Here is a 26,154-nt window from a genome sequence, read left to right as displayed (position 1 = left end):
AGAAGCCCAAATCACTTCAGAGGCAAACATTTCTCTTCCTGCGGCTTAAGGCAGCAAGCTCACAGCCCTCTAGCTTCAGTCTCTAAGAGGCCTGGAGGGCAGATGCTAAGAAGCCCTGCATTCAGGTCAGCTCTTCTGGAGAAGAGGTGCACCCTGGGAAAAAGTGAAGGAACAGAGGCAGTAAGTGAGGTGGGATTCGAGAGCACAGGACACCTTCCACCTGAACTTGGGGTAGTGGCCTCTCATGCAGGTCAGACTTGGGGGCTGGGGGTAGGGACAAACAGACCATGACTCATTTAACAGACATCACAATTGCTCCACCGAGAACACAGAATAATACCGTAGACAAAGTGCTCTCGGCAGCATATGAAATTGGCCCTGGCCCTCGCTCAGGCTTGTCAGACCACCCGCAGGGAAGTGCACTGTGCTTATTATAACTGGCAGGTCTGCTGAAGGTGTCTCACGAAATCCCTCGGGCCTTCTCCAAAAACTGAGTAAACAGGGGCTCCCTTCTCTTCTGTGGAAGATCTCCCACGTGAAGGTGCCACAGATGTACTGTTTCCTTTAGATTTCCTCTGCCCTCAGACTCCATACCAAAGAGCTGGGTTTTTACAGAGACCTGCAGATTTCCCGGTGCTTTGTTTCCCTATATTAAAGCCAACACTGAGAGTCAGAGCTACACTAGCCTGCTTGTTTTCCGCTTATGTGTATGTGTGTTTTGCAAGCATGTACATGTGTGCACTACATGTGTGCCTGCTGCCTGCAAAGGCCAGGAGAGGGCATGAGAGCCTCTGGAACTGGAGTTAAGAGTTTGTAAAGTCCACATGGGTGCTGAGAATCAAACCAGAGCAGCTTTACCGCTGAGCCATCTCTTCAGGGCCAAGTTACACGCGGGTCACTCATCGGTCCCCGCCTTTTGGAGATCCAGTCTGTTGCTTATCATCTTATATAAAGAACAGAGAAGTGAATGGCTGGTCCAGGTGTGGGGTCTGCCTAAGGATAGGATTTCAACCTAGCTCTTAAACCTTGCCTAGCTCCTGCCTTGGTCCTAGCTTTCCTTTCCAAACACAGGACCCTGGGGGCCAGTCCCTGTGCCTTCCCTGTACAGAGGCTCCTCCCACTGTGCCTACAGCCCCCTAGCTGACAGGGGTGCTCTGGTAAGAGCGCTGCAGCTTGCCATACCTCTGGGATGAGCTGGAAGAGGGCGTTGGAGTAGAGGGTTCCAATCGCCAAGGCTATGAAGTAGAGCAGCAGCCTCTTGTAAAAAGTCTTCTTCATGAAGGGCACCACGCTGGCCCCCATGAGGGAGCAGAGGGAGATGACGGTAACGCAGAGGAGACCGTACCCCCATACTGCCAGCCCACCCAGGACAGGGAGCAAGGCAACCACCATGAGGGGAAGGAGGTGGGTAGGAGAGGGTATTAACGAAGGAACCCAAAAAGAAAGACCAGAGACAAGTAGGGGGAGAGAGAGAGAGAGAAATAGGAAATTTGTTAGTGATTCGGGTCTGATGCAATTTCCTTCAATCAGTGCAGGAGGTATGAGGAGGAATTTGAGGTGGCCTCGGAACCCTGTGACTACTGCCCCTGCTCCTGAGGTGACCCGGGTCATACCTGCCAGCTGGTGTGACTGGCACACAGGGCAGGCTACTGCCTCATCGCATACACACATGCACGCAGCGCGTGCTCAGGCCAGCACAGACTTTGGACTCAAGGTCTTTTAACAGGACACAAGAGCAAGTGGGAAGAAAAGGCTTGGTGCGTCACTGGCTCTACGTATGCATATTTAAGCCACATCACAGTGGCACATGTGACACTATCCAAGGATCGTTTGGTTTGTGCAAGATGCAACAACAAAGTTGTTTCCAGGGCAGGAGAAACACAGAACAGGCAAGGCTCGCTGCCTATCAGATTTGGTTTCTGAGCAGCTGTGTTCATTCCTGTTTGCGTCCAGGGACCTGGTGTAGAAAGCAGCGTTCCAAGACCAACTCATTATAAAAATTAATTTCAAATGTATTTTCCAAAGTGACACACTCTGGGTTGTGAGTACAGCCCTCAGGAGGGGACAGTACAGAAATGTACCAGAATGACAACCCTTGTGTGACCCAAAGGGCGGGACAGGGACAACCGCAGTAGTCCCAGTCATATAGGCAATAAAACATTTCATATCAAATCCTTAAAAAAAAAATTAGTAAATTCAATGGCTGGAGCTGAAATAAGAACCCAAGGTGAGGCCTCTCCTGGGAAGAACAGGAGCTAGCCTGAGCTCATGATGAAGGAGGGGTGAGGCGCGGCACCTCAGAGAGAAGCTTTCCTCAGCCTCTTGGTTCAGGAGGGCCAAAAAGCCAGTGCTGTGAGCTTTTATAAAAGGCTTCATGGCACTGAAGTGGCCAGCCAGGCAGCTTCTCAACTTGGATCTTATTTTTGCAGCTCCTCAGTGATGACGATTAAAAATCAAAATTATTGAATATTTAAAGACAGTCAGGTGAGTGTACCAGGAAGTCAGACCTATCAGGGGAAGATCAGGATGCAAGGTACAAACGAATGAGCTTCTCTTGTACTGTGTTTTTTGTTTGTTTGGTTTTGTTTTGTTTTGTTTTGGGTGGAAACAACCTACTTGCTAAGTTGCCCAAGCTGTGATCCTCCTGCCTCAGATTTCTAAGTGCTTCAACTGTAGGCATGAGCTGCCACAGCTGCCTTAATGAAAACCAGGTCCACACTCTTGAGGCCAGTTCTACAGATCCCCTGGTAACCTCCCTGCCCCTGCCTCACTCCTCACTGAGAATCAGCTGGAATCCACACATGAGCTCCCCCAAGATTCCCCTTAACAGTAAGGTCCTGCCTGGCACATCGAGTCCACAAATGGCCACTTTGCTTTGGACTCCTATAAATGGTGGCTCTGGAATGGAATCAAAGGAGTTCCCAAGGGGGGGGGTGGGCACCACTGGTTAAGAACCTTGCATCTGATGTCACCCGAAGAGGCCAGAGACCAACCTGAGTGAACAGAGGCATGAGAGAAGTTATTGGATCCCCTGATATGAAGAGTCAATTCATATTTCGGGTAGCAATTAATTGTTGGGGGCCTTAGGACACAGAGGGGAGAATGTCAGTCCGAGGGGCTGGGCTGGGTCAGCCCAGGAGAAGTGAGCGCGCGCCTGTTCTACTGCACCTCTGGGATGAGCTGGAAAAGCGCGTTAGAGAGCAGCGTTCCAATGGACAGGGCGATGAAGTAAGTGAGCACACGGCTGAAAAACGCTTTCTCCGTGCACGGCAGGACCAGGACTCCCAGGAGAGAGGCCAGGTTAATCAGTGAGACGCTGAGGAACCCAAAGCCCCACACTGCGGAGGAACAAGAACAGACGAGGGTCTCCATTACTGAGGGAGTGGCTCTGTCGACCGTGATCATGGCACGCAGAGATCCAGCAGCCCCTCGGGACATGTCTGCTGACTCCATCTCTTGTTAGGGAAGCCTCGGGAAAAGAAGGCCGAGGTTTTGCTATCTGAGCAGCTTACCCTTTAGAGGAAGAGCCTAGAGACTCAACATGGTGAAGCACCATGAGTTAGACAGTACGTGTACTTAGGATGGTGACACAGGTTAGGTCTGGCAGTCCTTGCAGACTTTATAGGACTTTAGAAAGGCAATCAAGGACTTACTCAGACAAGGTGAGTCCCCTCTAGCTAGAGGGGAGGGACTAAGAGGTGGGGGCAGGGGGAGATGGAGGGGATTGAAGTAGCCAAAGGCAGTCATAAAGATCGGCACTCTTACAGTTTAATGAAAACAACGGGTGAGTATAAACCATACCCACATGCTGGCCAGGGTCCAGTCCACCCTGCGCTCACCAGTCAGCCCACCCAGGGTCTGGTGATGTAGTGAAACAGTCTGGGTACGCATGTCCATCAATATCCACCATCGCCCCAATCCAGTCCGTGCTTACCTTCAATGGCACTTGGCTTCCCCTCCTCTGTCTGCTCATTTTCCTCATTCTTCTGGTTTTCTGAGGTGCAGGCCTGGGAATCCAATTGCTGGAGAATGGTGGGGCAGAACTCCTGGAACTCACTCATCCCGATCTGAGATCGCTCGCTGAAGTTGTGGGCAGCAAAGAGGTCTCCAGAACTAAAGCACTGAAACCAGGAGAGGCAGAAGGGTTCTTAGAACCCAAAACTCCCCACCCTGCCCTGCACGACTCGACCCTACAAGGAACGCAACCCTCTGAGAAATAAACAGAAAACAGACACAGCCATACTACAGAGAATCTGGAGTCTCGTCTCCACGGAAACCCCACACTGGAAAGCCTGGTTTGGATCTCAAATGGGCCATGGCAAGTGCTTAGTGCTTAGTCCAAGGGGACTTAATCTCTGCTACTTGGGTGACCAAGGCGGGATGACTGCAGCCTCAGAGAATGCCTGAGATGCAAAGCAAACTCAGACCTAGCCTGCACAGCTCATGGAAACACCCCCCACACCCCTCAGTGTGCGCCCCATCTCCAAGTGAGAAAAGAATACAATAAAAGGAGTGGTAGACATGTCTCAGGCTGGCAGGATCCCTAGCAAGCGCCCAGAAGGCCCAGGTCCAATGCTACCAGGGGTGGGGTGGCAGTGGAGGACAGGATTCCAATCATGTGACCAGGGTGTGGTTTCAGAGAGACAGGATTCCATCTGTAAACCTGACAGCAAATTTGGCTGCACTTCACAATAGCCCAGGGAGTTATTCTACTAAAAATGTAGATTATTATAGATACTTGTGCTGGAGTATGGACCTGCACTGGTTCAAAGACACAGGCACCTGTGACCTTGGAAAGTCTTGTATATTATGGGAAATCTAATTGCGAGCCCTCTGCAAGAGCATGCCTGCGCGAGTGCGTGCGTGCATTCATGTGCATATGACGTATGCACATATTCATGAGACCTGCCTCGTTCCCTGGAGACAGTGTCTCCTTGTACCTGGAACTAGGCCTGCAGCCAACAAGACACAGCACTGGGATTAGAGGTATGCATGGCTGCCCAGCCTTTTACCTGGATACTGCAGATTCAAACTTGGGTCCTCACACTTTTAAAGCAAGGGTTCTAGCTGAGACATCTCCCCAGCCCACAGTCCTCTCGTGGTGCTTTAGCCACATAAACCACAGTCCTTCTCTGAGGGTGGTTTGACTGAGGGTCTACCGCCGATGGTCAGGTCCCTGGGATTGCTGACATCATCCCTGCTGCAGGCCCTAAGGGCCATATGTAAGTCCTCTGAACTCAAGCCTGCCACTCACCCACTGCCCTCGTGGCACTGGCCTCCCCAGCGATGCTGACACTTGTCACACTTGAGCAGCTATGCATGGATGCGTGCAGTGCACAGGGCCCAGCCCGCTCTCTCCTTTCAGCCCCAGCCTATTTATCCTTCAGGGTGTGGCTTCAGCATGCCTCATCACATGACCCCCCTCATTTCCCTCATAGGAGAGCCCCACAGTTACGTGCACCCCACAAAATGAGGTACTTTATTTTCATCCCAGCTAGCTGAGCCCCTCAACACTGGTATATGGGTCCTCAAAAGCAGCCACTGCTCTTAACTACTGAGGTCCCTGACCCTGTTTCTCCACTTCCCATGATGCTCAGTATGAGGGACAAAACAGAACAGAAGGACTCTGCTGGCTGACCTCTATTGGGCTCCCACAAACAGCCCCAGACTCAGTAGCTGAGATGATATGGAAGAACATTTTAGATTTCACTAGAGACTGGACTAGTAAAACCCCGAGACTAGAGTCTTGGCCCCTATCCCAGGAACCCCTGTGAAACCACTCCCCAGAAAAACAGTTCTTCCTGCATCTGAGGGGATTATGAGGCAATCTGGCCCAGTGTGAGAACAGTAAACTCTACCGGACTTGCTGTCCTAAGAGCCATGGTGCACCAGCAGTGGCCCAGGTGCAGCTGCAAAGCTGTCTGGGGCCTGAGGAGCCTCTTCTTAACCCTTTGTAAGAGCGCAGAACACCGTACAAGAGATGGGAGCTGACAGCCACCAGGGTCTCCCTGCCTCCTGACTGAGCTGCTGGACCACTCTGCAGCCATCATGGAGAGGAGCCTTACCGTGGAGAGGTTCCTGGGCCCGTCCTTGGGCTGGGAAACATTATCCCGGCCCACTCCCACATGCAGGTGGTCGAGCAGGGACTTGAGCTGCATCAGGGTAAGGCTGTCATTCTTTCCGTAACGGTTCATGAGATCTTCCAGGAAGGAGGTGGCACTGAGGGGCGGCAGGCCAGCAGATGAGGCATGAGTCTGGGGGGCAGTTCTCCATATACCAAACAGCACCAACAGGAGGCAGCTTGGGAGGGCTGGGTGCAGCCGCTTCATGGTGACCACGGATACCTAGAGCACAAAGCCAGGTGAAGGCAAGGTCTTTATCTCTACCCCCACACTCAAGCAAATGCCAACTCACCGCCCCCATGCCAAGGGCAAGAGCTCCCCTCCCCTCAGCCTCTGAGTAGGATGAGCATCAAGATCTGACTTAGCCTGTCTCTACTTGACTTTGGAGGAATCCTTCTTCCGAAGGGGTAAGACAACAAGAAAAAGGACTTGCTGGGCACCGGAGGCAGAGGCAGGAGGATTAGGAGTTCAAGGCCAGTTTCAGCTACACAGTAAGCTTGGGCTATGTAGGAACCTGTTCCACCTAGAAGGAGAAGTAGGGTTGGTAAGCCTGTGTCAGGCAACTATGCTCCTGTAGGAAACCCTGAAGAAACTCATTCAGTCAAAACTAACTCTAGTGCGCATGTACACACACACACACACACACAAACACACACTCTTCCCGCCCCATGGGAAGTGAGGGGAGAGTCAGTAGGAATGATACAAGAGGGTACTGGAGAGTGAATAAAATCAGAATGCACGGTATCCATATATAAAAATGTCTTAATGAAACTAATAGTGTGCGTATTTAATAAAAATATTGTGCTAATAAAATGTATTATTATCATTTTACATGTATGGGTGCTTTGGCTGCATCTATGTCTATGTACCATGTGCATTCTTATGTGTTCCCAGAGACCAGAGCAGGGCGACATATCCTCTGGAACAGGAGTTATTGACACTTGTAAGGCACTATGTGGGTACTGGGGATCAAGCCCAGGTGCTCTGCAAAAGCAGTCAGTGCTCTTAACTACTGAGCTCTCTCCAGCCCCTAATACTAAGTCTTAAAAACAAAAGAAACACAGGCCAAGGAGGTTGATCTGTGTTGGCCGTACAGTTAAGAGGCCTCCATTCCCATCAAAAGTAGACATAAACAAATAATTAAAAGAAGTGATGAGGTCTGGAGAGATGGCTCAGCGGTTAAGAGCACTGACTGCTCTTCCAGAGATCCTGAGTTCGAATCCCAGAAACCACATGGTGGCTCACAAGCATCTGTAATAGGGTCTGATGCCCTCTTCTGGCGTGTCTGAAGACAGCAACTAAATAAATAATTCTTAAAAAAAAAAACAAACAAACAAAAAAAAAACAAACCAGGGATGAGTCTATGGTTTTAGACAGAAAGGCCTTACAGAAATTCTGAAATAACTGTAGGTTAATGATATCTCAGATTCACCTCACACTAGTCAAGATAGGTTAGTTAGGTAGGACATCCAGATAGGATAAAACTAGATTAGGTACATGGATTTCAGAACTGAAACATTTATACACAGAAAACTAAATTAAAATAAATAAAACTTTTAAAAAGGCCATAGCTAGAAATGTGTTGTGGTCAACTAAATCGTTTATCAATTTCATGGAATATTGTGTGGCTGTAAGAGAAAGGTGTGGCTATAATGTCCAATATGAAATCAGGATTATGTAACACAGTTAAGAACTGAGAAGGAACAAGAAGAACTAGTTGATTTCCCTGTTAATCACTCACTTCTTCTAGTATAGTTAGTTATAACCTAATTAGTGACATCAGCAGGCACGAGGAGGCGCTCCAGCACCAGAGGCCTCAGCATGCACTACTCCACCTGTCCAGAACAGCACAGCACCCCCATGGCCAAGAAACAGGCCCTACTGACCCTGTCCTACCTCTGCTGCTTACAATGTGTTCTTGGGTAAGCTACTTACGGGAACCATCACAGGAAGATCCAGGGCAGCCTACTATAGCATAGCCATTAGCATCAAACACATGGCTTGAACTTCTGCTCCACTGCCTACAAGAGAAAGGGCCCTGGGCAAGCTGCCCAGCCTCAGCACCACCACTTCCTCATCTGTAAAGGTGGTACCCAGCTCACTGGATGGCTGTCAGAATTTAGCAAAGTGATGGGGAGGCCCTAGCTGCTAATTACCTGAATTGAGGTACTGGAAATTTGACTTCTACCAGTTGAGACTGGTCTGTGCTACATAGTGAGGAAAAAGGAAAAGGATGTGTGGGGGGCTTGGGAGGGGCTGGGAAGGAAGGAAGGAAAATGACACTCCCTTGAAAGAAGGCTATGGACTACAGCTGAGTCAGAGTGAGCATGAATACAAAAACCCCAGATGTGATCACTAACACTGGCCTAGGCCTGGTGGCACAAGTCTTTAATCCCTTGGGAGGCAGAGGAAGATGGATCTCTGTGAGTTTGAGGCCAGCCTGGTCTATATAGTGAGTTCCAGGACAACCATAGCAAACAGTAAGACCCTGCCTCAGAACAAAAATAACAACAACAATAGCAACAAAGAAAGAAAAACAGAACAAAAGAAAAAGAAAAGAAGGCTAGAATGAAAGAAGAGAACACCAAACACTAACAAGCCAGAGAACAAAAATCTGAAAATCTGGCTATAATCATTCAAAGACAAAACTGCTTTCCAAAGTTTGACTTTCAGCCCAAGCACGAAGCTTGACTGTCATATGACCCATTCAACTAAGACTCAGTTCCTGAACCCTGTGAGTCACGTAAGCCACAACATACCTGAGGGTATGCTGACTTTAGATTCCATATATGGGACACAAAATGTCATTCTTCACTCAGGAGGCAGAAGCAGATGGATTTCTCTGACTTCAAGGCCAGCCTGGTGTACTCAGCAAGTTCCAGGCTAGCTGGAGCTACATAGTAAGTAAGACCCTCTGAAATAAGTAAGTAAATAAATAAATAAATAATTTTAGGGTTGCTCTTCAGTTGAATATACTTTCAGCCACACAACTGGGGGGACCAGACAGGGCAAAAGAAAGTCAGTCTGCAAAATTGTTATTTTGCAGCTCAATGCTCTGGATTCATCACCAAGACCCAGATTAATCTATGCTTTGTGGAATGGATCTTGGGCAAATATTACACTGAAACCCACTGTTCAAAGGAGGTAGTTAGCCGGGCGGTGGTGGCACACGCCTGTAGTCCCAGCACTTGGGAGGCAGAGGCAGGCGGATTTCTGAGTTCGAGGCCAGCCTGGTCTACCGAGTGAGTTCCAGGACAGCCAGGGCTATACAGAAAAACCCTGTCTCGAAAAAAACTAAATCCAAAAAAGCAAAACAAAACAAAGGAGGTACTTTCCCTGGCACGGTAGCACGTGACCATATCCCAGAACTTGGGGGATGAAAGCAGGAGGGGTTAAGGGCAGCCTCAGCTACACTGTGAGTTCAAGGTCAGCATGGGCTACATGAGACCTTGTCTCAAAAAAGAAAGAAGGGAGGGATGGACAGAGAGAGGGAGGGAGAAGGAAGGAGGGACAGAGAGAGGGAGGGAGAGGGAAGGAAGGAGATAGGGAGGGAGATAAGCTGGCTATCCAGCCAGCCAATTGTGAGCTGTCTACATTTTCCTCAATGAGAGGGCTGGATGTGTGAGGGGCAGAGGTCTAGCTAGGTAGATTTAGTTCAGGAGAGACACTGAGTATCAGCCTTTTCCAAGGGCAGATGCTGCTATGCCCTGGCATTCATTCATTGGTCCCTTTCAAAGAATCTGGGAAAGGTAACCTAGATCTGGGAGCTGGGAGCTGGGAGCTGGAGGCCAAGAAATGAGATCTCAATGCAAACTAAATTTTTTATGAACTGAAGTCAGGTCTGAATGACATCCAAGACCTGGCATCCACCACAGGCTCAGCATGAAGACAGAGAACATGTATGTGCCCCGGATGCTGTGGAGAACCCCAGAACTAACTCTGTAGGCCTCTTCACAGAGATCTGCCAATTTCTGTCAGCACCAGTAGGGACCCTATATTCAGGCTTGGGGATACCCTGAAGATCTGGGAGGTGGGACAGCTAGGGGTGCTGTAGAGGCCAGGCTGCCTTACAGGGAGGGCTCTTGCTGTAGAACAAAGCACCGTTACTACTTCAAATGCCTTTCTCAAATTTCCCCTCAGCAACTTCAAAATACTATGAAAAAGGAAACAAAAGCCCTTCATGTGGACACTGCTGACTTTACGTTGGCAGCTCTACGTGGGTGGGCATTCTGATAGAGGTTGGTATTTATGGTGGATTGGTTCTTTGGAGGCCTAGCAGCCCTGTGAGCCCTCACATGGCTTTGAGGGCAGCCTGGAACGTTAGAGAACTGTCCCCTCTGGCGATGCCACAACACAAGCCCGGGGCTACCCGCTTCTCCAGGAAACCTTTTTCCTCTCACCCTGCCACATGGCTGCCAGGCTCCTCTAGAAGGAGGAGGTTTGGGGCTTTACAAATACAGGGTGTGTGTGGTAGTGGTGGGGGTGGAGCTCTCAAGTGCCAGCCAGTCCCTGTGGACGGGAAGACCCAGTGTGCAGAGCTCGTCCCCTGGCCCAGTCCTTGAGCTCACCTCACACAGGAGTAAGGCTGCTGGATGGTTAGGTTAGGAGTCCTTGCCAAGAGGTCTTGGAACTGCTGAGGGCACTAAAACTCAATGACCCTGGCCTTTAGTAAAGGCAGGGCAGGGCAGGGCGAGCTCTGCTCCAGCACAGATTTTTTTTTCTTAACTGTAAGTTATTCTTAGCTGGGGGAAATGTTTATAAAAGACTGAAGTTAGCCAGGCACAGTGGCTCACATTTGTAATCTGAGCGCTTGGGAGGCAGAGGCAGGATGATTACTATTGGATCCACATAAACAGAGCTCCAGGTCAGCCAGGGCTACATACGAAGACTCAGGAGAGCACATGGGCAGGCAGACATACCCAGCAAACAACCCACAAACAAGCAAGCAAATAACAACGAAACCCAGATTCCCTGGAGGAAATAAAGAAAAAGAGGCAGAGAAAGCACACACAGGTCTCACCAGAGTTCCTCCCTCAGTGGTGGATAAGAGCAACTGTCTCCTCCCGGGGCGCCGAGCCTGAAGTGCTAGTTGGACTGGGGCAGGGACAAGGCTCCGTGTGGCTACTCACTCCAGGCCCTGCCCATTAAAGAGCCACTGGAGTTCCCCCACCCCCTGACCACTGGGCTCAGGGTCAGAAGTAAGTTTTTCTAAAGCCTCAGGTCTATCTCTGAGCACCAGACCTAAGCCTCAGGGGACAATATGACATTCATCCTGGAATCCTGGAGCACCGTGACTGGCCCCCTGCCATCCTCAGGCTGAGCTGGGATCCCTCGGGTCCAGAAGCACCTACAAATGTGGGTCTGTCATCTCTGTTGGCACAATTTTCTGCAGAATTTACCGGGCTATATTTTTCTAGACCTAACCAAGAGAAAGTAGCAAAGCACTTCCCTTCTTCTTTGAGGCTATAGTAGCTAGGTGGTAGCTTGCCTTGCAGTCCAGTCATGAAGCTGATCACCAAGGGGAACAGAATAGGAACTTGAAGGAACCTGGACTGGCCTAGCCTACTACTCTCTACCCAGGTTTCTCTGAGCACTGCCATAAAAACAAACAAACAAACAAACAACAGACAGACAAACACACTCTTGGGGTCCAAGGCAAACTTGGCCAAGGCAAGAGTGTTTCTGAGGTCACCGAGATGTGTACTTAAGACCCTTCTCTTCCCTGGTCACACGGAGTACTTACTAGGTGACCACGCTGAATTTCAACCTCACCTAACCTTTATCTCTGAGGACAGGATGCCTGAAGGGCCCAGAGTTCCATTTCAGGTGGGCTAGCTAGAACCGGTTCTAAGATGGCTGCCCCAATTGACCTTCCAGTCCCAGACTTCACTCCAATCCAAGGGTTTGCTAAATGCCACACTTCCAGCTGCCTTGACCATGACTAAGAAGAAAACTGACATCTCTCAGCCCCAGCTGAGACAACCCAAATGATGAGCTGAGCAAAGCTAGGCCATTGCTCAGGAAGGCCTCAAGCCAGAGAGAGAGAGACTGCCACCAATTCCTGGTCCTTTCCAATAGAAAGAAGGTGATGGGGAAAGTTTTGTGGGAGATGGGAAAGATAGCTGCCTCTTTCCAGTAGAAGGGCTCCAACACACACACACACACACACACACACACACACATTCTCTCTCTCTCTCTCTCTCTCTCTCTCTCTCTCTCTCTCTCTCTCTCTCTCTGACCTAAGGATAACTTGCCAGTCCCAGGAGACTCAGTATTCCCTTCCAATAGAAATGGAGGTACTCTACCAAAATAGTAGACTGAACCATGCCAGCATTACAGGAATCATTCACAAAAACCCCAGAACAGAGGACAGAGCTGTCCCTGCCACACCCCCATTCTCCAGACCCAGAGAACAGCGCTGAATACCCTCTGCATGTCTGTGGGAAGTGGGGAACAAATCAACCCACCTGGTGGAAAAGAAGAGAGCTGCTTTCTATTCTGGGGGACAACAGAACATTAGGTAAACACAGGCAAAGCCATGCATACCAGCATCACAAGATTCAAGGAAAATAGTTCTGCCCGTGGCCAGAACAGTGGGCCCACCAGATGACAGGATTAAGAGACTCAGGCAAGGCTGGAAGACACGAGTTCTGGGCTAGCCTCGTCTCAATAGTTAAACTCTATCTACAAAACAAACAAAACCAAAAAGAAACAAATCATAAGACAGGGCAGAGGGGAGATAGCTCAGTCCCCAGCGCCCAGGAAGAGCCAGCTATGGAGGCCAGGGCTTGTAATGTCAGATGGACATTACTGGACAGATGGAACCGAGCAGACGCATTCCTGGGGCTTGCTGGCCAGCTAGGTAAGCTCCAGGTTCAGGGGGCTCTGTCTCAAAGAATAGGCAAGAAACCATCAAGGAAGAAGCCCAGCACTGACCTCTGAGTTCCATATATACTCCTACACATGCAGATTCACTCATATGTAGACACACAGATGTGTACAAATATACACGACACACACACAGGCAGAATGGAGATAATATAAACAAAAGAACCGGTAGAGAGGAACCAAAGAGCACCACCATGGCACTAGTAGATTACGGTTGTCAGAGAACCGAATTCTGTCAGTAACTCAGACCAGAAATACCACCAAAGGAAGCTTGAGAAACCTATTGTAAGGAAGGAAAAACAGGGTTTCTAGTACCTACAATCATCTGTAACTCCAGTGCCAGAAAACCAACACCCTCCACAGGCTCTTACACATACATGATGTATACAAATTCACACAGGCAAATACACAGAAATATAAAATAAATCTTTAAGGTGGGAAAGGCACAGTCCTGGGAGGTGGCTCAGGCCGACTTGAAATTCACGGTCCTCCTGCCTGGCCTCAAGCCTCCGGAGAGTGGTGCACACCGCCACGCCTGACTAAAACCCTTTTTACATGGAAGTTATCACACTACTCTCATCTCCTTATAGCACCATTCAGCTGTCAGAAAGTAATCAGGTAGATACACAACACTACTCCAACAGAAAGGCCTGGTGGTGTGCACCTTTAATCCCAATACTCGGGAAGTTTTATAAAACCAAGAAGACTAGGAATTTAAGGTTACATAGGCCAGTATGGGCATCAGGAAACTCTGGAAGAAAACCCAAAAACATTATTCCTTGTTTAGCCTTGAAGCCCAGGCTTGTAATCCCAACTACTTGGGAGACTGAGGCAGGAGGATTATGAATTCAAGGCAAAGCCAATGGGCCACAAAGTTGAATCCAAGGCCTACAAAGTACGGTCAAGGTTGTTTTGGTTAATTTAGTGAGATCCTATTTCAAAAATTTAAAAACAAAGAAAAAAGTGGGGATAGAAGTAGGCAGTTGCCTAGCAAAAGTATGAGGCCCTGGGTTCAATTCCTAGAAATTAAAAAAAATAAGTAAATAAAAAGAGTATTGTCCCTTGCTGAGATCTCATTAAGTTAACAAATAGAGATGCCGGGGAAGAAAATGACTTCAGGATGAAATGTAGCTCACTCCCCCACTTTCCCTCCCTCATGCCCCCCCACTCTAATAAAGAGAGTTTGGGAGTGGTGAAAAGAAGGAAATGAAGAGTTTGGGGAGCAAGTGAGATAAGACAGCCAGGATGCTTGCCCCACAAGCCTGGGGTGCTGACCAAAGTCCAGCCAGGATGCTGGCCCCACAAGCCTGGGGTGCTGACCAGAGTCCCCAGGACATACTTTAAAAGTTGTTTGTTGGGGCTGGAGAGAGAGCTTTAGTTAAGAGCACTTATTACTCTTACAGAGGACCTGGGGTTCTATTCCCAGAGGGTGGCTCACAACCATCTGTAACTCCAGTTCCTGGGTATCTGTGCCATCTTTGGGTCTCCTCCAGCCCCCACAGACACCTAGCACTTATCTGGTACCCATTCATACAGGCAAAACACACCCAGAAACATAAAATATAAATAGATCTTTTTTAAAAAAAATTTTTTTGGGGGGGGGTGGGGAAAGAAGCTGGTTGTAGCAGGGTCCATCTGTAGTCCCAGCCTTCGCGCATCAAGACAGAGGCTGAGACAGCAAGCAGTGAGCATGTAGCAGCTCGCAGCTCAGAGCACCCAATGTACGGAGCTAAGAGACCCTGGCTCAAAACAAGGTAAAAGGAAAACTCTGCCCTCTGACTTCTGCACATGATAAGTGCACATCCACCTATACACAAAAATAATAAAAATTTTAAACACTTACAAAGACAGAAACTCTGGCTAGAAGAAATCCTTTTTTAAAAAAAAAAAAAAAAGTAGACATTCCAATAATGTAATTAGCATAATTGTGGTATGTGGGGGGGGGGGGGACTAGGTCGGTGTGAGAAGGCAAATGTCCTTCTCTGAAATAGAGCAAGAGTCAACAGGCACTGTCTACAATTAAAACGAGTAATTACAGGCAACTCACAAGCACTTAATGTTGCTGGGTAGAAAATTATCTCTTGCAAAGAACTATTTCTTCAATGCTTAACAATTCCCTTTAGTTTACTGCAGTTTCTTTTTCTTCTGTTACAGTCATGGAATTGTAAAGCTATTCCACAGGAGTATCTATACCTATTTTTTCAAAGTCCATTTCTGATGTCTGATCATGCCTGGAAGATCTTTGGAATACTGTTCATGTATACTTTGTTTCGGTTTGTTTTCTGAATCAGGGTCTCTCTACTTAGCCCTTGGCTATCCTGGAACTCTCTCTGTAGACTAGGCTGGTATTCAGCTCACAGAGATCTGGCAGCCTCTTCCTCCCAAGTGCTGAGACTAAAAGCAGGCACCAACCTGGTCCAGCAAAAGACTAGATATTCTGAGGCCTGGAGTCAATGTGGGTTTGCTTCATTCTGCCTCAGTCTATTGATCGACCCCAGCGTGTGATGTGGAAATGCAGCAAGGTTAGAACAGACAGGCACCCAGCATCACAGGCGCTTCTTCATCTCCCCTCCCTTCCTTGGAAACAGTTTCCTGTACCTAAGCCTGCCCTTGATTTTATATGTAGCTGAGGCTGACCTTGAACTCCAGATATTCCTGCCTCTGCCTCCTGAGTGCTGAGGTTCTCAGAGCCACACCAGTTTATACAGTGCTGGGATCAAGCTTGGAGTCCTAGGCATATAGGGCAAGCACTGCCAACCGAGCCACACCTTAGCCCAAACTTTTAAGTACAGCACAAAACCTAAAACCCACTGGGCAGTGGTGGCACACTTAGGAGGCAGAGGTTGGTGGGTGTCGATTATTTGAGGCCAGCCTAGTCTACAGAGTGAGTTCCAGGACAGCCAGCTCTTAAAAAAAAAAAAAAAAAAAAGAAACCTGGTCTCGAAAAACTAAAACCAAACCAAACCAAACCAAAATGAAACAACTGCTGACACATCTGCTCACAAGAGTTCTTCTATAGACATTTCACTATAATATCTTCCTTATTTATGGTCAAACTTACAATGAAACAGTCACCTGTGTAAGTCTCCGTGTCCAAACTTAGAAAGCTAGGAATTACTCTTTTCCATCTCCCTTTGTGGAGCTGAGGGCCTCCTATATGCTAAGCGAATGTTCTACCTACCAACAGGCTACAAGCCCAGCCCGAGCAGCAGCCTTCAAGCATGATATTGAGGTAAACACTGCTTCTGGAGTCCAGAGAGCTTCAAGGAGAACTATGGTGGTGCAGATCTGTGATCAATTGCCGCTACTCATGTGGCCAAAGAGGCAGGAGGACAGATCTTCCGTTCAGGCCCCACTTGGGCTAGGAAGTAAGCTCAAAGACAGCCTAAGGACAGTAGCAGGACCCAGGTAAAGTGGTACACGCCCAAATTCCAAGCATGTGGGTGGCAGAGGTAGGACCTGAGACCAGCCTTAGTCATTTCATATGTAGAGGCTAGCCTGGACTACAAGAGACCCTGTCTCCCTTCCACTTCCCTCAAACAGGCCCTGTCTCCCCACCCCAACCTCCAAAAGGCCAAGAATGTAGGTTCTAGGACTGAACCCCTGAACCACAAAAAAGGAAAGGGAAAGGGTGGTGGTTACTGAGGTAGTACACACCTGTAATCTCAGCCCTCCGGAAGATGAAGCAGGAGGATTACTTTAAGTTCAACGGCAGCCTAGGTGGCAAAGGGAGATCCTGTTTAGAAATGAGGTATCCCTATGCATCCGCTGAATGGCATGGTCCAGAGGCCTTACCCACCCAAGGCAAATGAAGGCTCTCCTCGGCCTCGCTTCACTCAGGCAAGAGCCACGAACAGCGAACAGCACGGTGAGAGCACAGCCTCGATCTCCTCAGCTCCAGGCATTCAAGGGTTGTATCATTCCATTCCCACCCCCTACCTAACTACTTTACTGTTTTCCTACTTCCTGTTCCAGAACCTGAGCCGCAAGCTATGGCATGCTGAAGGCCACCCAGGGTGGGCAACTTCTAGACAGCACAGGAGGGGCAGGGGCCTACGCGTTTACCCCAAGAATCACAGGCTGCTAAAACAGGAAGAACAGAAGACCATTAAAAAGAAAAAAAGTCAACGGTAACCCAGAAGCAGAGAGCAGAATCAGAACCAGTAGCTTTGAGCTCACCACACAAATATCTGCTGACCTCCCCAACTGTGTGTCAGCACAGTGGAGAGGAGGCTGTAAGGCCAGAGACCAGTGATAAGGGCCTGGGGCAGCCAGCATAAACTGACAGGAAGGCTTGCTTAGCCCCAAGCTGGGCCTGGAATGAGTTTAATGACAGCCAAGCCCAGGGTTGGAACCAGGCAAGAGAGGAGAAAAGCACACTTCAGGGCTCAGAGCCCACCAGGAATCTGGGCCAGAACTTCCAAAATGTCTTCAGGCTGGGAAGGACAGGGAAGTGGTCCAAGGCCAGTGGCCAGCTCTTCCCACCACAGCCTGGGAGAGTCAGCCCTGTTCTCACCCCTCACCATTTCCCAGATTGCAAAAGTGTGGCCTGTTGTCCCTCTGACTTCACTACCGTTTGCCAGACCAGTGTCCCATGTGTTGCTGAAGCAATGTGGCGCTCACTCACGCCCTTCACTTCCGTCACTGCTTAAGCAGATGCTTCCAGCTTGTCATTCAGAATCAATAAAAGAGCAAGGCCTGGTAACTCCATCTCAGACACCTGCATCTCCACTGCATTCTCTCCACTGAGAGCTCAGCACTCTGAGCTCCCCAACTATTTTGAATGCTAAATGTCTTGGTCTCCCAGCAAGCCTGCTTAACTAGATTTTGTTCCTAACAGGCAAAGAGGGTCCTCCAGTATCCTTTTGTCAACGTGCCTGGCTCAGTGCTGGGCACACAAGTGGCCAACCTGTAAAGAATTTCTGTTCAAAGATGATTAGTTTACTATCGGAAGTGAAGGTCGTGAGTGAGCGCCACATTGCTTCAGCACACATGGGACACTGGTCTGGCAAACGGTAGTGAAGTCAGAGGGACAACAGGCCACACTTTTGCAATCTGGGAAATGGTGAGGGGTGAGAACAGGGCTGACTCTCCCATCTTACTGAAGTCTGCAATGCTCCTACAGACCAATAACTCCTTCTACTGCCAGTCTGTCAGTAAATGTCCCCGCAGGCCATGTGAAGCCACCTACTGTTCCTTCCTCTAAACTATTCTCTTATTGTGAATTCATTCTTACACACACACAACCAGCACGAACCTATAAACACATTTTTGTCTCATCTTTTATTTCCAGAATTTTTAGAATGGATTTTACTGTAGAATCCTCAAAGGCCTGAACATATAGCCCAGGCTGGCCTTGAACTCATGACAATCCTCCTACTTAAGACTAGAATTATGGGTAGGCACCATCACCCTGGGTCCTTCACTTATGTTAAATAAACTAAAAGCTAGCTTATACCTATCAAACCTGAAACCCAGTCCCTGCCCAGCATCCACCAACTCCCTAAAGAGAAGAAAAATGGATTCACGCTCAAGCTCAGTTGTATAGCAAGTCCAGGCCACATGAGATTGTCTCAAAAAATAATAAAGAAATAAAAAGCAATGGCTACTGAAATTTACCTTAGTCCAAGAGTTCATTCATTCAAGAAATGTCACTTCCCGCCAGTTACCAAGAATAATGTGAGTCCCTGAGATACAAATGACACCAGGTACCTTTCCTTACAGAACTGGGAGAGTAAGGCCCATACAAGAAACTTACCAGTATGGCAAGGCCAAAGCTAATGTGCAGCTCAAGGTTCACCTGGTCAATGAGCCCACAGAGATGCCACTCAGGCTATTAAGTAGTCTGGAGACACATTGGAAGAGATGAAGAAACAGGCTGAGCTCCCAGGGCCGACTCCAAAGATCCTGTTGCTGAACTATGCCGTAAGGGGTTGCTACTCTGGCATCCGGTAACTGTGGCATAAAGACATCTCTGCCAGGGAACCATTCCAGCAGAAGAGATGTCCTCAGGTCTATCCTGAAGAAGAGAAGGCCCAGCCTCTTCCCGCAAAACAGTTGCACATGCAATGAGGCCATGTAACAGGCACAGTCTGAGTCACACTGGGAATTTGAGCAGCACAGGATGTCCGAGTGCACTCTGGTTGTTGTCTTGCGCAATGCCTAAGCCCTAACCTAGAGCCTCATGCGTGTTAGTGCTCTGACATGAGGACCACAGAGAGACACTCTGGAATCATGTACTCATGGTACATGTGGTTCCACAGAGAGTGACAGAGGGACCTGGAGCTGTGGAGAAGTGAATCAAAGGGCCTGGGAAGACAGCGATGCTCCCTGAGGAGTTAGCACTGTGGAGCTGCTGGGTGTGGAGGAAGGGAGGCTACCAGTAAGCTACACCTCCAGGCTGTGTGCTGTGTGTGTGTGTGTGTGTGTGTGTGTGTGTGTGTGTTTGTGTGTGTGTTTGTGTGTGAGTGTGTATGTGTGTGCGCGCGCATGTATGTCTATGTACCATGTGTATGTAGTGCCTGCAGAGGCCAGAATAGGGTATCCGATGGGGTGGGACCGGAGCTACACCTGGGCTGCCGGCTACTATGTAGGTGCTGTGAATGGGACCCAGGTCCTCTGAAGGAGCGGCTGGTGTTGTTAACAGAGGCATCTCTCCAGCCCCAGGAATATGTATTTTTGTTTTTCTACCCTTAGTAGGCTGAACCACTAGGAGTAAGCTCCCAATTACATTAACAGACATCAGGGAACAAGTTAACCACAGACAAATGTTGGAAAACAGAACAATCAACCTGGTGTCAGAGGTATCCAAGAGGCTCCCCTACAGGAAAGCTCAGACTCCAGAAAATAAGCAGGCGGGGAGAAGAAGGACAACGCTCTATGAAGTTGTAGGCATACTTAGGAGTTAGTGGAGATGGAACATCCACTTGAAGTCCACAGTAGCTAAGATACACAAGAGGCCACACAGGGGACAGGATTATCAAACCCAGCCTCCAGCATGCCAGGCAAGTGTGCCACCACTGAGCTATCCCCCTTGTACCTATTTCTGTTTATTTATTTGTTTGTTTGTTTGTTTTATTTGTGTATTTGCAGTCTCATACTATAGTTCAGGTTGGCTTGGAACGCACTATGTAGCCTAGGCCAACTTAAAACTCCTGGCAATCCTCCTGCCCCAACCAAATAGCTGGGAGGGGTACAGGCATGAGCTCCTAGGTCTGGTATTTACATACTTGGCTGCATCCTGGAGAACAGGCAGGGAGGCAGGCCGATGAGGAGCAGGAGATTAAACAGCAGGCTCTCGCAGACAGCGTCCAAGGGAAAACAGAGAGCCAGTTTGGTCTTAAAGGCAAGAGTTCTTTGTGTTGGACTCAGACTTAACAGCAACCCAAGGTGGATTATGCAGGACTCAGAATTCTGTAAGCAGAATTATAAAAGAGACCACCACAACATTCAGGCTAAGACACGTCTGCTCAAGGTTCCTGCTGCAGCAGACGGGTAATTTAAGAAATGTGCACTTTGGCTCTGCAGTAAAATGTACCCCAAGGGCCTTTGGCTGCACTGCTTGGTGAATGGCCAAGGCTATCTGCCCCAACACCCCTACTCTCCAAGGACCTCCAGTCCTCTTGCAAGCCAGTTCAAGCCCAAGACCTCCTCAAAGGCTCTAGCTGGCCAGTCTCCATCAGACACCCTGGCATAGGCCAGAATTTGAAGGAAGTCATTCTTTAAATGTATAATCTTCAAGTTCACCTGAGAACCTGAGAGAAGGGCCAATTCTCTGCACCTCCAGGCAAACCAGAAACCAGGTTGGCCCAGGAATGTGGGTTTTACTTGGGGACTCTGGCAATGTTCCTGCACACTAAAGCCTGAGGCTTGCCACTCCAGTTTCCATGAAAACCAAAGGGGCAATAAGAGATCATATCGCCCTTTCTACCAGTATCTAACCTGGACACCCTATACTTAAGAAAACAGAGGGTTACTTAAAAAAAAAAAAAAAGTAAAGAAAAATACCTATTTCCAAGTTCAGGAAGCAGGCAGCAGAGAGAGAGAGAGAGAGACAGAGACAGACAGACAGACGGACGGACGGACGGGACACTCACTCATCCTAGATCTTCTTCTTTTACACAGCATGTTCTTTGGCCAAAGCTACAGCCAGTCAGTGAGTCACCGATCACTAAGGTGCAAGGCTTGCCCACATCCTCTGCCTCCTCACTGTGTGACCACAAACCACAGCATCTTGCTTCCTAAGATCCCAACCCAGCCCGCTGACCCTCAGCTTTAGCCACTCTCCCTCTCCCCCCTCGCTTCCTCTACAAGCCTCGGCGCTCTGTCTGGTGGCCAGGGTTCTCTCCCTTTAGGATCTAGCCTGCCTTCCACCGTCCTCCTCATTGTTCTTTCCTGGGCTCTAGTCTCCACGTAGCATATTACACACACACACACACACACACACACACACAGCCACCACCATCATGACCCACTTCACCCCTGCACCTTCTTATCCGCATCACTCTGGACTCAAAAGTGTGTCGGAGCTAGCAGAGAGCTAACATGAACATGCTCACCCAAGGAGGAGATCCTGCAGAAAGGTGTCTCCATGCCTCACCTGCGTCACCACACCCAGACCCAATCTTTCCTTCCTCTTTGTCCTAGTGTCAGGCACTTAGAATGACCATTTAACTACCTAGATTGTTTCTTAACTATCCAGCAGGTGATCAGGGCCCTCTGACTTAACCCCTCCCTCCCCAGGCATTTCTGTAATGCCTAGGGACTTCACTGTGGAAGCTTTGGGTAAGGCTATCAGGGACAAGAGAATCAGCACAGTAGCTTCTTCTAGAAGCTGCCAGTGTTGCAGTGGGCAAGGGAGATGGTGAAGGTCCCAGCATCTTCCAGCTTTACGCATTTCAGTCCCGGCCAGACCCCTACAGAGAAGGTGAGACGTTCAAGCACAGAGGGATTCCTACAGTGAAGTCAAGCAGGCTCTGGTTCGTCCCACACAGTGCCCCCAATCAGCCCAGGCCATATAGATCAAGGCCACAGGAGCCAAGCTGCTGACACGCGGGCAGCTCCGAGCAATGTGTGCAAAAATGAGTTCCCTAGCAGGGTAGGTAGTTTTTTGCATGTATTTCCACTCCCTCCCCAGCCTCTCACAAACTGATTGCCTATTAAAAAAGGATCAACATTCTAGTCAGACTTAAAGGCTTACTCTAACCCTAGCTCCAATTTGGGTAATTTTCAGACACCAGACATTAAGATAGTCAGCCTATCTGGAGAGACAGCCTAGGTGGTAAATGTTTGCCTTGGACGTGTAAAAATCTGAATTCAATAACCAGAACAAGAGTAAAAAAAAAAAAAAAAAAAAAGTGGGGTGGGGGGAATATGTGTCACAGAGGAGGAAACAGGTGGATCCCTGAGGCTCACTGGCCACCAAGACTAGACTACATGAGCAATCCCTTCTGAAGAAGTCTGGAGAAATGACCTAATGGTTAGGAGTGTATACTGCTTTGCAGAGGAGCAGAATTCTGTTCCCAGGACCTACACCGACAGGAAGAAAACTGCTCATGGCTCCAGCTCCAGGGTGTCTAGCACCCTCTTCTGGCCTCCACGGGTACCTACACTTGCACTTACATACACACATGTACACATAATTAAAAATAAATAAAACCGGTTCAAAAAAGAGTGGGCAACACCTGGGTAATATCCTAAGCTGTCCTCTGGCCTCTATATACATGTGTGTGCAAATGCATACACCAGTGTGTTTCTAGTTTTCCAACCCAATTACCCAGTAAAAGCAATCACAACTCAATCAGTATTTAGACAAGCTATACTCCTAGATTGGGCGGATCTCCCACTACACTACTCTATTCCCATCTAAGTTATCCCATATAACTTGCGGTTTTATCCAGGCCATGTCTTCTCTCCCTCCTCTTCTACCTCCTCTGTTGATCCTCTCTCCTCCCTTCAATCCTTTCTCTTCCTGCCAAAGCCTCTCAGGCCCTAGCCTTTATTTGAAAAGTTAAGGTGGGGAGAAGGTTCACAAGTCACCTGTATATGTGATTAACTCCTCGTCTGCAGCCTCTCCCAGGAGTAGAATTAGCATCAAAATACAAGCCCAGGGCTATCCACAACACCAGTGCTCCTATATACAACACACAATTAGTTATAGAATCATCATTCATCAAAAAGCATGTGGACAACCCAAAGGCCCCTGAGCCAGAAAGTAGGTAGAAACCCTTCAGGAGACTCTCAGAATAGAACTGGGTGTGACAGAGTGCACACAGGGAGCTTTTAACAACATGTGACACTATTTATAAGAGACCCCTTCCAGGAAGATCTGAAGAGTTTGTCTGAGTCTGGAACACTGCACAGGAAACTTCTGGGGCCAACGACGCAGCCAAGTTTTCCTAGTAACGCCAAAGGAGCAGGAGGAATTTGAAAAGAGATGTTGACATGTTAGTTACTGAAAAATCTCTGACCTGGCCTTCTATTCCACACCTACCCAGCTACCAAGAGTTCTTGCTCTCTTTCTCAAGTTTATTTATTTATTCTTATGTACAGTTGGTGTTTGGTCTACATGTCTGTCTGCATGAGAAAGTTGGATCACCTAGAACTGGAATTACAGTTGTGAGCCACCATGTGGTTGCTGGGAATCGAAGCCGGATCCTCTGGAAGAGCAGCCAGTGCTCTTAACCACTGAGCCTTCTCACCAGCATGAGTCCTTTCTTTAGTGTAACAGTGTAATAGAGTAACAGATACATACAAACATTAATTCTCCATTTAATCCAAGTGCTACTTCATTAGACTGATATAGTGTTCTTAGCTTTAACCCAGTTAATGTTCTCGCCCCAAAACTAAAATGAAATTCCTACCTTGCTGGGCTTTAACATTTAACAATCACTGTGTTTATACACTTGGGAGGCAGCGGTGGGCAGATCTCTGCAAATTCCAGGTCAGTCTGGTCTACATAGAGAGTTCCAGGACAGCCAGGGCTACATAGTGATACTCTGCTTCAAAAACACAAAACAAACAGAAGAGAGGGAGGAGAGATAGGTCCCTTCCTTCCTCACAAGTCTGGGAAGAAAGTGCCTAGAGTCATCTAATCAAAAAAGAACATTTCACAGACTTTTCCCCAGAGGTAGGAGAAGGAAAGGAGAGCCCCACAAGTCCAGGCTATTTCTACAACTTCTCAGCTGCTCATGGAAAGTCTGAGTTTTGCTCCCATTACGCACACAACCCCCGCCAATGTGCCAAGTGCACTGCCTTGCTGGGGGGAGGGGGCTAGAGTCCCTGGAAGAGGGCATGACGACAATCAAGGTCATAGCCAAGCACACAGAGAAGGCAGCTCACCCACGGTCAAGGTCTCTGTCCTGGGTCTGCTGGATGTCAGAGGGTGGCAGCAGGGGGGTGGGGATGCAGAAACAGAAACACGGGAACTTTGTTCCCAGGGATGGACAGGCTGTCCTGTGGGGCATTTTGGTTAGCTGCCCAGGTCTGGGGGAGTGGGGTGACTGTACTTTTTGCACCTTTCTGGGAAACGGGATTGGAATAGTCATGGCTTGTTGCCCTGGAAACCTTCCAGAGACCTGGTATCCTGAGAACTTGCCCGGCCTGTCACATGCAAAGTGTCCCAACACTGGGAAGTAGCATTGGAATACCCAAGGGCTAGAGATGTCCCACAGGCCAGGGAAGGGAGACCATGGGACCAATCTTCTGGAACATGGCCAGCCTCCCCCACAGGCCACCAAGGCTGCAACTAGCCCCCAGGCTCCTGATCTAGGAAAACACGAGTCTCTAAGGGCTGGCAAGGGAACCCAGTGACTTCCAGGAAAGAACAGGGAAAGCACCCAGAGTTCAGGGATCTTCTCAAGTGGCAGACCGTTAGGGCTTCCAGCTAAAATAAAATACAATTAGAAAGAAAGAAAGAAAGAAAGAAAGAAAGAAAGAAAAGAAAGAAAGAAAGAAAGAGAGAGAGAGAGAGAGAGAGAGAGAGAGAGAGAGAAGGAAGGAAGGAAGGAAGGAAGGAAGGAAGGAAGGAAGGAAGGAAGGAAGGAAGGAAGGAAGGAAAGGAAAGGAAGGAAGGAAGGAAGGAAGGAAGGAAGGAAGGAAAGAAAGAAAGAAAGAAAGAAAGAAAGAAAGAAAGAAAGAAAGAAAGAAAGAAAGAAAAGAAAGAAAGAAAGAAAGAAAGAAAGAAGGAAGGAGGAAAGAAGGAAAGAAGGAAAGAACCATTGCCAGCTAGGTCAGCCACCGTCCCTAACGGGTCTTCATTCACTGGAGAATAGCTGGCAGCCCCCACCCCCACCTCCAGCAACTCACGTGGACACAGCTGTAAGAGACAGAAAAGGGACTTATGGAACAGGTCCAGGAACAAGAATGAGATCCGGGAACAAGTTAGCAGAGGCTGCACTTAACCAATAATTATTTATTTTTACTTGTAATGATTTTACTTTAGTTTGGTAACAAGGACTGAACCTATGGTTTGTGCATGGCAAACATTAACCACTGTACTATGTTCCCAGCCCTTGTTTTATTCATTTGCTAATTAATTTTTGGCTTTTCAAGGCTGGGTTGCACCGTGTGGCCCTGGCTGGCCTGGAACTTGCTCTATAGATCAGGCTGGCCTCAAACTCACAAAGATCTGCTTGCCTCTGCTTCTGGGATTAAAGGCTTGTGTCACTAAAGCTAATTTTTTTTCTTTTTAATTAATTTATTTTTTTTATGTGTGTTGGTGTTTGCATGCCTGTAAGTCCGTGGGAGGGTGCCAGGTCACCTGGAACCGGAGTTACGGAGAGTTGTGAGCTGCCTTGTTGAGTTCTGGAAATGGAAACTGGGTTGTCTGGAAGAGCAGCCAATGCTCTTAACGGCTGAGCCATCTCTTCAGCCCCTCTTTTTAATTTAAAAAAAAGTTCAAAACAAACAAACAAAAAGTCAGTGTTTCGTTAAGTTGCCCAGACTGACCTCAAATGCAAGATCACCCTGCCTCTGCTGCAAAACTGATGGGATTCCATGCCCTGCCCGAAACAAATACTGGATGAGGGTTCGGTGTCACTTACTCAGCCGCCTCACAGGCCCAGGAGGAGCCTCCTGCTTCCATCTCCTGGCCTGACTGACAGGCATGTGGCTCCACAAGTGCTAGGTAAGCACACCACCCATG

General features: G+C 48.5%; 1 protein-coding gene across 5 annotated transcripts in view; it reads right to left on the bottom strand.

The window, feature by feature from the left end:
• The window catches only part of Slc39a14 (solute carrier family 39 member 14), a 45,260-nt gene that overhangs the window by 6,334 nt on the left and 12,772 nt on the right, over positions 1 to 26,154 (bottom strand). For 2 of the 5 annotated variants that reach the window (XM_052191014.1, XM_052191012.1), the window contains 3 exons: positions 6,066 to 6,344; positions 3,935 to 4,121; positions 1,183 to 1,352 (listed from right to left, as the gene is read on the bottom strand). In XM_052191014.1, coding sequence (XP_052046974.1) covers positions 1,183 to 1,352; positions 3,935 to 4,121; positions 6,066 to 6,329 — 621 coding nt within the window. In that variant the 5' untranslated portion in view covers positions 6,330 to 6,344. Of the gene's footprint in view, positions 1 to 1,182; positions 1,353 to 3,168; positions 3,339 to 3,934; positions 4,122 to 6,065; positions 6,345 to 11,142; positions 11,202 to 26,154 lie in introns of those variants that run through there. The other 3 variants (XM_052191016.1, XM_052191015.1, XM_052191013.1) reach the window with 3 other exon arrangements.

Source organism: Apodemus sylvaticus, chromosome 8 (assembly GCF_947179515.1).
Source record: "Apodemus sylvaticus chromosome 8, mApoSyl1.1, whole genome shotgun sequence".
Lineage (NCBI taxonomy): Eukaryota > Metazoa > Chordata > Mammalia > Rodentia > Muridae > Apodemus > Apodemus sylvaticus.
Note: the sequence above shows the minus strand (reverse complement) of the source record. Positions and strands in the feature narration are given on the sequence as shown.